The 13,625-nt window shown below is 35.3% G+C and overlaps 1 protein-coding gene across 10 annotated transcripts in view; it reads left to right on the forward strand.

The window, feature by feature from the left end:
* VPS13B (vacuolar protein sorting 13 homolog B) overlaps nt 1-13,625 on the forward strand; it is a 791,444-nt gene that overhangs the window by 375,211 nt on the left and 402,608 nt on the right. For all 10 annotated transcript variants that reach the window (XM_060116054.1, XM_060116052.1, XM_060116058.1 and 7 more), the window contains one exon: nt 10,296-10,516. In XM_060116054.1, coding sequence (XP_059972037.1) covers nt 10,296-10,516 — 221 coding nt within the window. The remainder of the gene's footprint in view (nt 1-10,295; nt 10,517-13,625) is intronic.

The following is a 13,625-nucleotide window of genomic DNA, read 5'->3' on the forward strand; positions in this document are numbered from 1 at the left end:
GTCTTTAGGTGCTCTTATATTAGGAGCATATTAGGGGCATATATATTAACAAATGTTATAGGTTCTTCTTGTATTGTTCCCTATATCATTATGTAGTGCCCTTCTTTGTCTTTTGTTATAGACTTTGTTTTAAAGTCTGCTTTGTCTGATATGTGTATTGCTATCCCTACTTTATCATTTCCATTTGCATGAAATATCTTTTTACCTCCCCTCACTTTCAGTCTGTGTGTATCTTTAGCTCTGAAGTGAGTCTCTTATAAGCAGCATATAGATGGGTCTTGTTTTTCTTATCCAATAGGCCACCCTGTGTCTTTTGGAGCATTTAGTTCGTTGACGTTTAAAGTGATTATTGATAGTTATGTACTTATTGCCATTTTGTTACTTAGTTTTTTGGGGTTGTTTTTGTAGTTCTTCTTTGTTCTTTTCTTCCTTTAGTTTCTTCCTTTGTGATTTGAAGATTTTCTTTTTTTTTTTTTTTTTAGTGGTATTCCTATGTTCTTTTCTCTCTAGTTTTTGTAGAATTTTGATTTGTGGTTACCCTTGGGTTCATATAGGTTGACCTATATCTATTTTTTTTAAACTGGTAGTCATTTAAACTTAAGCATTCTAAAAGATCTACATCTTTTACTCCCATCCCCCATGTTTTGTTTTTGAAGTCATATTTTACATTTTCATGTTTATCCCTTAACTCTTTTTTGTAACTAAAGTTGATTTTACAATTTTTGTCTTTATTTTTATTTATTTATTTATTTATTTATTTAGGCTGTACCAGGTCTTAGTTCCAGCACATGGGATCTTCATTGTGGCACGTTTGTTGTGGCATGCGGACTCGTTAGTTGCGGCATGCGAACTCTTAGTCGTGGCATGTAGGTGGGATCTAGTTCCCCCACCAGGGATTGACCCTGGGCCCCCTGCATTGGGAGCGTGGAGTTTTACTCACTGGACCACCAGGGAAGTCCCTACAATTTTTGTCTTTTAATATTTGTACTAGCTTATTTAAGTGGTTGATCCACAGCCTTTAGTATATGTTTGCTTTTAGTAGTGGGAATTTTTCCTTTCCTATAGATTCTTCTTTTTGTAACCTTTTGTTTTCCACTTAGCAAAGACCCTTTAACATTTCACTTATTACTGATGAAGTGTTTTAGTTTTTGCTTGTCTGAGAAGTTTTTTTAATTTCTCCTTCAATTCTGAATGATAATCTCGCTGGGTAGAATAACCTAGGTTGTAGATTTTTCCCTTTTAGCACTTTCAATATATCTGCCACTCCCTTCTGGCCTACAAACTTTCCACAGAAAAACCAGCTGATAGCCTTATGGGGGTTCCCTTCTATGTGATTCTTTTTCTCTTGTTGCCTTTAGAATTCTTTCTTTAACTTTTGCTGTTTTAATTATGATGTGTCTTACTGTGGGTCTCTGTGGGTTCATCTTGTTTGGGACTCTCTGTGCTTCCTCTACCTGGTTACCTGTTTCTTTCTTCAGGTTCAAGTTTTCAGCCATAATTTCATCAAATACATTTTTTACCCCTTTCTTTTCCTTCTGAGACCCCTATGACATGAATGTTAGTATGCTGATGTCCAGAGGTCCCTTAAACTGTCCTCATTTTTAAATTTGCTTTTCTTTTTGCTGTTAGCACTAGAGCCAGGTGTGAGCTTGGAGCTTCTCCTGTGCTCAGTGGTCATCATCCACATGTGGGTGGGTAGGGTCAGATTCCCAGATGCTGGACAAGAAACCCTGAAAGTCAGTCTGAGCTGGTTCCATTCCCTTTAAGTTTGTACTATACTCCCTCCTGGCAATGACACCTTTGCCCCAGAAGGGAGTATCGCTGGAGCAAGAGGGCCTGGAGAGGGTACCCAGTGTGGAGTGCCATTTGAGCTGTAACGTTCATGACACAGCAATCAGAGCTCCAGATGGCTCGTAATCCACCACTCTCTGTCAGTGCCAGTAATGTCTGCTCTCGCCCTGTTCAGATGCAATGCTGGGTCTGACTGGTTCCATCCCCAGGTGCGTACTTTCCTTGGCAGTGTCAGCCATTGCCCTGGAGGGAGCTGAGCCAGACAGAGTAAGAGGGGCAGGAGCAGGCACCTGCTGCAGGCAGGAGCACGTGCTGTGACCTTTGTTGCAGGAAACCCACCAGAGCCCTGGGCAGTTTCAGTCTGCTTCCTCTGCCTTGTTTCAAGGAGTTAGCAAGTTTGCACATGCATTCTTCAGGAGTAGAGTCTTGGTTTCTTCTGTTAAGTCCCATTGCTTTCCAACCAGCTAAGGGGACTTGTCTTCCTGGTTTTGGATTCTAGGACTGAGGTGTCCAAAATGTGGTACAAACCACTTACTCCCCAGGTAGGATCTTTGAGCCCTTGATATTACCCTCCTCTTCTGTGTCCCCTGTTAGGAGTACAGGTCCCCCTGATTGTTGCTTCTCCTCCCTCCTACCCAACTCCCTGTGGATCTTTCTTTACAGCCTTGGTTATAGAATAGCCTTTCTGCCAGTCTCCAGTTTGTTTTCAGTGAGAGATGCTCCACATGTAGATGTATTTTTTTGATATGTTCATTGTGGGAGATGAGTTCGGTGTCCTCCTACTCTACCAGCTTGATATCCTCCTCCTACACCACATTTTCTTTATTCATCTGTTGATAGACACTTACATTGCTTCTATATCTCAGATATTGTGAATAATGCTTCTCTGAACATTGGGGTGCACATATCTTTTTCTAGTAGTGTTTTTGTTTTCATTGGATAAATACCCTGAAGTGGAATTGCTAAATTGTATGGTGGTTCTGTTTGTAATTTTTTGAGGAACTTTCATCCTGTTTTCCATAGTGGTTGTACCAATTTACATTCTCATCAACAGTGCTGAAAGGGTTCCCTTTTCTCTGCATCCTCGCCAACACTTGTTATTTATCGTCTTTTTTGGTAATAGCCATTCTGACAGGTGGGAGGTGTTATCTCATTGTGGTTTTGATTTGCATTTCCCTAATGATTAGTTTTGTTGAGCATCTTTTCCTGTGTCTGTTGGCCATCTGTATGTCTTCTTTGGAAAAATGTCTATTCAGATCCTCTGCCCATTTTTTAATCAGGTTGTTTTTATGATATTGAGTTGCATGAGTTCTTTATATATTTTGGATATTGTGGATTCTCAGTTTCTTGGAAGGAAGTGTAGCCTTGGATTGTTCCAACTATTTGACATTTAAGCTTCTTTTCTGAAGTTCTTGACAGTTTTGGGGGAAGAAATGACTTCTGGCCCTCATTCATAATTTTGTAAACTTTTTATACTTCCTTTAATACCTTTCCACTCCCTGTAAAAGCTATTATAAATTTTCACCACTTTCCTCAAGGTTATCTGATTATTTCCCCTACGTAGCATACAACCTCCTTATTACCTTAATGAAAGCATTGACAACTTCCCATCCAAACAGGGTCCTGATACAGGACTTTTACACTTACTATTCACCTTCTAGAACACTTTTTTCCCAAGTAGCCTCATGCTTTATGTCTCTATGGAATGTCATTTTATCAAAGTGGCTTTTCTGGACTATCCTGTCTTAAAGTGGCAGCACCCTATTCTGTTACCCTGCTTAAGTGCTCTTCAGAACATCTAGGACCATCAACATACTACATGTCATTTAATTATTAGTTTATTATCCTTCTTTCCACAACTAGAAGGCAAGATCCATGAGAACAGTGAGGTTATATTGTTCACTGCTCTTTTCCTAGATCCTAGAATAATATCTAGCATATATTTAATTCAGTAAATACTTGTTTAACAAATGAATCTACCTTACCTGGAATAAGTCTTTCATCTGCTGACATTGTTTAGGACCAAGCCATTTTTATTCATTTATCCATCTCAGTCCATCCCTCCCTCCCTTTCTCCTTTCCTTCCTTCCTTCCTTCATAAAGCAAATATTTATTGAGTGCATACTATATGCTATGCATTACGTTTTTACTGAACTTGCTTCATCAATTATAACCTCCTTATTTAATCCTTGTTATCATATAAAAATGCTAAAATTTCTTTCAGTTTATTCAGTTAACAGAACAAAACCTCTTATTTGCAAATCCAGTGGAAACCTTTTAATCCTTGATGTTCATTGATTCTTTTTTGAAATTCTTTCTTAACTTCTGGATAACCACTTTCTTTGATTTGTTTTCTGTGGATAGTGGCTACTTCTTTTGAATATCATTCATGGGCTCCTTTCCTCTACACTTTCTTTAAAGATAGGTGTTCTTCATATTTATAGCTTTACTAGGTATTCTCATCTATACCTATACTTAACCCGTCACCTTTTCTCTGACAGTTTACAAATCTATAAGATTGTCACATACCTGACTTCTTTGTTCCTTTTTTATATCCTTAGGTAACTGTTTGACCTAGATTGTCCATCAGTTGGCACTGATAACGTGATAGAATCTTGTGCTACAGAGTAACAGTTATTTTCAATACCAAAAATTGCTCTATTCCTAATTTCACAGCTAGTCCCTGGTCATACCTGTCAGCTTTAGCATGTTTTTAAAGTGGTTCACCTGAGCCCCAGAGAATGAAACCATACTTGAGGCTCCAAGTTATGGATAAACATGATCACCAGGACTCAGGTTTTCTTCCATATAATTCCCTTCTGTATGAGGTTTTCACGAAATACAATTCATTGATTCAGACTCTTTCATTATCACACTTTTTTTTAAAAGTCTTTATTGAATTTGTTACAGTATTGCTTCTGTTTTATGGTTTGTTTTTTTTTTTGGCCGTGAGGCGTGTAGGAGATCTTAGCTACCTGACCAGGGATCAAACCCACACCCCCTGCATTGGAAGGTGGAGTCTTAACCAGTGGACCACCAGGGAAGTCCCCAAACTCTTTAATTTAGTATTTGGAATAGTTTCTTAAACGGAAAGAGTCCTTGGGTCATCTGTGAACTTCCTATCTTCCAAAAAAAAATTCTTTAAATAATAATACCAAATAATGAAAGAAGTGAAATTAATCAGGACTTTACTTTTTACCTTTTTTTTAACCTTTTTCTTTTTTCTTTGCTCTTTATTCTTATATCTTTTCTTTTGTCACTAAGTTGGTTCTTTTACTGTAATGAAATAGTCCACTCAATTCTTGTGAAGGAAAAGGCATGAAATGGCTTAGCACTTCATGTGGAAAAAGCAGAGGAATTAGGAATTAGCATTTCTCCTCTAATACTAAGGGATAATTAGAGCTAGGATATTTACCTAAGTCTCCTGGTGCAAAATCCAGGCTCATGCTGTAGAGGCAGTGTCATAGTGTTCTAATGCACTCAGTAAACCAGTTTATCAACTTAAGTAAATTGATATACTCTGTCAGTAATATAAAATGAATACACAAATGTGTATCTTTTATTCCTAACAAATACTCGTTTATTAGGAAGGTTAACATGGCAAAGCTTTTATGCACTAGTCAGTCTTGACTTTCATCTAATAGCAGTAAACAGTGCTTTTGCAGAAGTCTTGGGAAGGTAATAGATTTAACTCAAATTGACTAAAATGTCTACATGTATTATGTGTTATGTTAAGGGAAATGATAAATGAATTTATTATCTAGAATGTTTGTGTTGTAAATGTTTATAAGTATTTTTATTATTTTTGTAAATATAATGTATATAACTGAAAATGTTTTGGAAAGGGAATCACATCTTAATCACGTTTCTTATGTTATTAAAGTTTTGAGAACACGGTGTTTGTAAAATACATGTTCAATTAAAAAGCTTAATAAGGGATAATTGGCTATTCATTTATTTAAGAAAAAGCTAAAGTAGAAAACAATCAGGAATCAAAAAACAGCATTTAAAAATAAGGATATTTAAAATACCCTATATTTATTTTTTAAGTTATAATCCATATATCATATCACTGAGTCATGAGGCCCAAGAAATATTTTATGACAATGTTTCCTTAATTATGTAGGTGTCTATTTAATAATTTAAGTGAGGTAAGAAGTGCCATTAGTTAGTGATAAGTCACTTTAGAAAATGTTTAATTGTAACATATCTTGACAAGCTGTAGCAACTGAGGGTATGTCTTGTTAGCTGACCATATGACCTTAAATAAATTCTGCATTGCTATAATTTTGACACCTCTTTTAAAACTGTAATTACTGATATGTTAATTGCTTGAAGGACAGCACTAGTCTTTGAGGTTACTTTTAGTTTTAAAAGCAATAATTGTTCTGGTTTTGCATTGTTTATATTTGCAATCATAAATTTTAAGGAATCTTAAAAAAACAGTATTATATTTCTTTATACAGTAATGAAAATTGTATGATTAAGTTGTGATTAAACCAGTAATAACTTTCAGACGTGAATACTAGTTAGCACTGAATGCTTTTTTAAAAAAATAAATTTATTTATTTTATTTATTTATTTTTGGCTGCGTTGGGTCTTAGTTGCTGCGCCCGGGCTTTCTCTAGTTGCTGCGAGCAGGGGCTGCTCTTCATTGCGGTGCGCGGGCTTCTCTTGTTGCGGAGCACAGGCTCTAGGTGCGCGGGCTTCAGTAGTTGTGGCTCGCAGGCTCTAGAGCCACAGGCTCAGTAGTTGTGGCGCACGGGCTTAATTGCTCCGCGGCATGTGGGATCTTTCTGGACCAGGGCTCGAACCCGTCTCCCCTGCATTGCAAGGCAGATTCTTAACCACTGTGCCACCAGGGAAACAGCCCCTCCCCTTTTTTTTTAATACATGCTGAGTTTATAAACATTTATATATGCACAAAGGTCTATGGAAGGATTAAAAAGGTGAATCAAGCACTGAATGCTTGGGTTTCTAGATATGAAGAAAATATTTCACAAATTTGAAATGAATTATCTATTTTATCATGATTTAATAATCATGATATTTTTCAATATAAATTTTATATATTTATATAAATTTAATGTATTTTTAATTTATGTTATTTTATACATGCAATACATTTTACATTTCCTAATACAAAGCAGTATTTTCTTCCAAAGTAGAAATTTGGTTACAGAGCAAATAAAACTATATGTTGCTCATTTTCATTTCCTTCTCTTCCAGGCATTTCGGCAGTTCTCCTCTGCCAGGAGAATTGATTATGCTTTATATCTTTTTTAATGCCTTCATTCCTCGAACATTCCCACTGCTTAAATTAATATCATGTAGAATTAAAGAAACCCTTTATCTCAACTGTCTGTAAATCAGTTTAGTGCTAAGTGGTTTGGGGAAACCGTGTCAGCACTTTTGGCTCATTTATGTTTGTAGAATACACTGCATCTGCTTCCAAATTGTTAACCCTCACAATTAGCAGTAAAATATTCCTGATTACACTATTTCATATTTGAAATAAAAACCTGCCTGAGACATACTGGATTGTGGGACATAGGGAAAAGAGTTAAGGAGAAGAAGAAAGACACCTTTTTGTTTGTTTCTAAAGACATGTAATGACTAAGGTTATGAAGGAAAGAAAACTGAGGGAGAGTATCTCTAATATTGAACAGTTTTCTTTCTTCATTTTCCATATTGATCTTTGTAAGGTGATTTACCTTGGTGCAAAGTATATATACTTTTTCCTATAATAAAGCACAGCATCTTTAGAAAGGGAAAGACCAATTCTCTTTGCAGAATATTGATCCCTGCCCACCAGTATTGAAGATTGTAAATTAGATGTATATGATCAGGGTCCCTCTCCCCCACTGTTGACACATGTATCACATAGTCTCACACTGAATTTTATTTATTCATTTTGTCTCAAAGCTTTGCCGTATTCACTTTCTTTTACATTAATTCATCTGAAGTTCATTAGTGTTTGGTTATCATTTTTTGAGAATTAATTTATTGGTATTCTTCTCTCTGTTAATAGTATAGAGGTTTCACAAATTCACACAGAAATGGAATTTTCAATCTTCCTGCTTTGTTTTTATTTTTTTCTTGTTCTTTAGACAATTTGACTGTTTCTGAATTCTGCCAGCAATAAATAATTTTTCAAAATGAAAGACTCATTTTATACCCTTAGCACTTTCTAATTAAAGTTAAAATACTAGTCTTGAAGGTCTCAGAATAGTACATTATCCTGGTCCGTCATGGATATCTGAGCATATTTTACGGAGTCCTCAGAACAGTATATTGCCAGTGTTGTAAATAGATGAGGTGCTTTTTATTTTGGGGTGTGTGTGTGTGTGTGTGTGTGTGTGTGTGTGTGTGTGTAAAAGGAATAGGTGTGCAGGTAATGATGTGTTATGTTTTGATAATTTTTTCACAGTGATTAATTGTGGGAATGTTTGTCATTACATGTTAAGCTCTTCTAGATAGAGTGTACTTTTTAAAAAAGATGATCTGCTTGTTAAATAAATGGACATAAAATATTACCTTAAAAGGTTCTGTTTAAGACTTAGAATATGGTATACCCAATTTCAGGTCATGGTCTGATTCCAAAGAAGAAGCAGAGACACATATCTGAGATAGTACCAATGTCATTTGGAATTCATTTTTTCTATTTCATGAATTTAAATGTGGTGCTTTTTACCCAGCATAATCACCATTTAACATTTCTTGGATAACATAAAATTTGAAAGACTATGTATAGCTCGCTACAGATTTTAAAATATGTAACCTGAAATCATTCCAAAGTATTTTAAGACAAATTTGGCAAAGCCTTTATTTTGTAAATAGCATGGAACTTTGTGTAGGTTTTAAAATAATTTCAGAATTAGTTACAGATGATTTAAAGTTTGTCATTCTTTCCTGGGGGCAAAATATTTTAAGTCTTAAGACAGGCAGAGTACCACGGTGCTGACCACATATTATTATGCAGTTTCCATTGTTTCCAGTCAAGTTGTTGTGGACTGCTATGTAGCTAGATTTATTTTATTACCCAGGTCTCAATTTCAAAGTTTCTAATTTTAATTTTATTAACTACTTGATCAAGACATTTTGAATGTTCAAACATATGAGAATCTATCTTGTAGCATCCCCTGACTATCACCATTCACAATTCAAATACTTATTTATATTCCTTTAGTATATATGTTTATAGCATGATCTACTTAGTTATTCACTTGGTATTTTTTTCCTTACTAAAAAATAATATGAACCTAATAGTACGATGTGATCTGGTTCCAACTCTGTGTGAGCATGTCCAAAACTACAGGGGAGAGAAAAAAGACTTGAAGGAAAAATAATAACAATGTTAATAGTGCATATTCCTGGGAGTAGCAAGATGGAAGGTGAATTATGTCTGGTTTTGATTTTTTTGTTTATATATTATATTTTCTAAGTTATTTTCAGTGAGACACTAGTACCTCTCTAATTAAAAGATAAATATTTTCAATTTGTTTTTAAATAATCTAGATATTTAAAAAGAAGTCTGTATTATACTATCTATACTATCAGGTGCTAGTAGAATTGCAAAGTCAAAAACACAAGTCATAGGAACATATTTTCCATCAAATTGGCATCCCGGTAATGAATATTTACAAATGTTTTAATACTGAGTATGCTTTTAATACTATTTCACAAAGTATTTTATCTATAGCCACAATAAAAAAAAAGATAGTTTTATCTCATAAATTTATATTAACAATTTTTTTCTCTGGTAAATTAATAAAAGAAAAAACTTTAAAACAATAAAAGAAATTTTGCTGTTAATTCTGAAATGTATGAGTACTTTTACTTTTAAATAAAATATACTTGATTTAAAAATAACATATATAAGAATCACCAACTGAAGATATGTACGTGCGTCCTGGGTCTTAACCATCAGAGATTTCTGATTAAGTAGGTCTGAAGTAGAAACCAGGAATCTGTATTTTATATCAGCGCCCATATGACTCTGATGCAGATGGTCCAACAGACCATAGTAAATTGTTTATTCTTTTTTTATTCTGCAGTCAGATCTGTGGTCACCTTTAGTTCATTTTCCTAATTTTCCTAATTTAACACATTCTCTGTGGTCTCCAAGGTATAATGCATACATCCCAGCAGTTGCACTGTACAACCCACTAGTACAAGGGTGAGGGAAGAAAAAGTTAGAACTTGTATTTATATTTTTATCTCATTTCCTTAATTTCTACTTTTGTATGTTTTATAATGTACATAATTATTGATATAGTAGTATGTTATAATAAATACAAATATAAACATTTTTAAAAGGTAACCCTTATATAACATGTAAACTGTTTAACATGTTGGTCTCTGGGATACAGTATATGCTATTTATGATGCCATATTAACTGTTTTATATTTCAGATATTAACAGTAGATACCTTACTATCAACTGACAATTAACTATATTTTTGTTTGTGTGCCTCCCTACCCCCTTTTGTCCCCATTATCAGGTGATGCCTTTCCTTGGACAATCAGCTTGCATCATTTCAGCATATACACCCTTTTTGGAAAACAAGTGACGCTTTGCCTAGTGGAACCTATGGGTTGTACCTCTACTCTAGCTGTTACATCTCAAAAACTACTCGCTACAGGACCTGATACGAGGCATTCATTTGTTGTCTGTCTGCATGTTGACCTAGAGTCACTTGAGATAAAATGCTCGAACCCCCAGGTTGGTACATTTGATTTATGAAAGGAAATTTAAAATAATGTGATTTAAGAACAATTGTTACTCATTTTGTTGAAGGGTTTCTCTTCTATTAAGTGTCTTAAATTATTTTTAACAGGGCCATCAAGATCAGAATGGTTAGATTAAGTATTGCTTTGAAGTTCTCTCAAGTTTTGTAATTCAAACTCTTCTGAAAATGTAATGGTGGCAGCATAAATGCATCTTTTGGCTGATGGAATGAAATCAGTTGCAGATGTAAAGTTTTTTAAACGGTGAAGAACTACTTTACTGTCAGACTGGAAGAGTCTGTTGAAGTGATCAAATGTAATTTCCAATCAGATTCTCACTCAAAACTTCTTTTGCTCAACGTGTAGTACTTAAAAAAAAAAAAAAGCACTGTTTACTCTTTAAAAAAGGTATTTTGTTAATCCTTTAACATTCCAGTTGGTATAGGCCAAACATGTTATATTCTACAGTTTTATAATTTAGTATGAATACAGATCTCCTGGGTTTATACAAATTATTAATTACATATAATTTAATACTTGTTTTTTTGACCTCAGACTCTTGTATACTTTCTACGCAGATTATCAACATTGAATAGTATTTGAAATTATATATATATATATTTATTTTATTTTATTTTATTTTTATTTTTTTGCGGTACGTGGGCCTCTCACGTTGCGGAGCACAGGCTCCGGACTCGCAGGCTCAGCGGCCATGGCTCACGGGCCTAGCCTCTCCGCGGCATGTGGGATCTTCCCAGACCGGGGCACGAACCCGTATCCCCTGCATCAGCAGGCGGACTCTCAACCACTGCGCCACCAGGGAAGCCCCTGAAATTATATTTTTAAAACAATACTTTTTAGAGTTTTATTGGATCTGTTAGGTCAATGTCGATAAATCTTTGTTTATTCCAGCATTAGTGGTGACGAGCTAGTTTTTAAAGTGTGTTTTTTTAAGTGGGTTCAAATATTATTCATATGTTATAGAGCCTCCTTACTGAAACCATCCTCCTCCTTTCCCCTCTTCTCTCTGCCTTGCTCCACCTACTGTATACTCTACAGTTTGGTTTAACTTTCATATATATTTGTGCATTTTGAAAAGATCGGACCTGCTAATTTAATCTTGGTGATGGCCTTATTAAAAAAATACATACAGTTAGAATTATGATGAGGCAGTTACATTAAACTAATAGCTTATCCACCATTATAAAAGTAATTTCTTTTATAATCAGTAGTAAATTCTTTTGAACAATAGTAAATATTCCAGATTAATGGCCATTTGCCATTCTATTATGACCCATAGTAGTATAGAAGAGAATAATTATGAAATGACTTGCCTCCTCTTAGATTATTCTTTGAATGCTAGTGCTGATGGTTGTTGAAATGCATTTCCTAGAGGAAGGAAAACTGTTGTTGGTTGAATTGTGTCTCCGACAAAAGATATGTTGAATTCCTAACTTGTAGTATCTCATCATGTGACCTTATCTGTTAATAGGAACATTACAGCGGTAATCAAGTTAAAATGAATTCATTAGGGTGAGCCCTCATCGAGTTGACTGATACCCTTATAAAAAGGGAAATTTGGAAATAGACAGTCACAGAGGGAAGTTGACATGAAGATGTGCAGGGAGAGTGCCATGTGAATGGAGGCAGAGGTTGGACTGATCCAGCTGCAAGCCAAAGAACACAAGAATTGCTGGCTACCACCAGAAGAAGAACCAGAGGCAACGAAGGATTCTCCTGAGTCCCAGAGCGTGGCCCTGCTATTACCTTGAGTAGGGACTCTCTAATCTCTAGAACCATGAAACTATAAGTTTCTGTTGTTTTAAGCCACCCAGTTTATGGCACTTTTATGTGGCAGCTCTAGCAAACAGATTATAGAGAAGCAGATTCACCTTCTTTAGATCCTTTATCACAGAAGCTGTTAAAAGGGAAAAAATAGATTTAGTTCTATCATAGCAGCAGAAGCCCATCGCAGCCCATCAGTCCCACTGATTATTTCTGTATACTCTGGGGGGGAAAAAAAGCAAAAACTAACAACATAAATGAATGTTCCCAATTTGGTTTTTAAATAATTGAATTGCAAAAAAGACTTTAAAACAGCTATTATAATTTTTTTTTATGAGGTGTAAAGGAAAGCAACACTGAATGAAAAACGTAAGAATTCTCAGTGGAGAAGTAAAGTATAAAAACAATCAAATGGGGCTTCCCTGGTGGCGCAGTGGTTGAGTCCGCCTGCCGATGCAGAGGACACGGGTTCGTGCCCCGGTCAGGGAAGATCCCACATGCCACGGAGCGTCTGGGCCAGTGAGCCATGTCCGCTGAGCTTGCACATCCGGAGCCTGTGCTCCGCAACAGGAGAGGCCACAATAGTGAGAGGCCTGCGTACTGCAAAAACAAACAAACAAACAAAAAAACAGAGAATGGAAACAGAAAACAGAAAATTAAATTGTAGGGCTGATCCTGCCTTAGCAAGAATTACATTAAATGTTATGATCCTAACTGGGAGTGTTTAGACCAGGATTCAGCAAACTAAGGCCTGCAGATAAATTTGGCCACACGCTTTTTTTCACATATTGTGTAAGGTTGCCATCATGCTACAACCACAGAATTAAGTAACAGCAAGGGAGAACATTATGTAGCTCACAAAGTCTAGAATATTTACTATCTGACCATTTACAGAAAGTCTGCTGACCCCTGGTCCAACTGCTCCTATTAGGGTAGGAATAAAGCAAGACTCTACATACCTTGCCTAAAAGAGAAACAGTTAAAATATAAAGAAACAATATAAATAAATGCATAGGAAAAAATACACCATACAAACAGCATAAGAAGGATGGACTTATTTATTTTAATATCAAATAAAATAGACAAAAAGAAAAAGTATTACCAGAGATAAAGAAGGACATGAAAGAAAAATGGACAGAATTAAAGGAAAAAACAGGTAGTTCTATTCAATCATATTAGGAAATTTTTATACCATCTCTCTCAGTGGTTGTAAAGCAACTAGATGAAAAATAAATAATTGGAGATATAGAAGATATGAAAAATACTGTGAACTCACCTTGACCTAATTGACATTTATAGAACACTATATTCAGCAACCA

This window comes from Mesoplodon densirostris, chromosome 13, assembly GCF_025265405.1.
Source record: "Mesoplodon densirostris isolate mMesDen1 chromosome 13, mMesDen1 primary haplotype, whole genome shotgun sequence".
Taxonomy (NCBI): domain Eukaryota; kingdom Metazoa; phylum Chordata; class Mammalia; order Artiodactyla; family Ziphiidae; genus Mesoplodon; species Mesoplodon densirostris.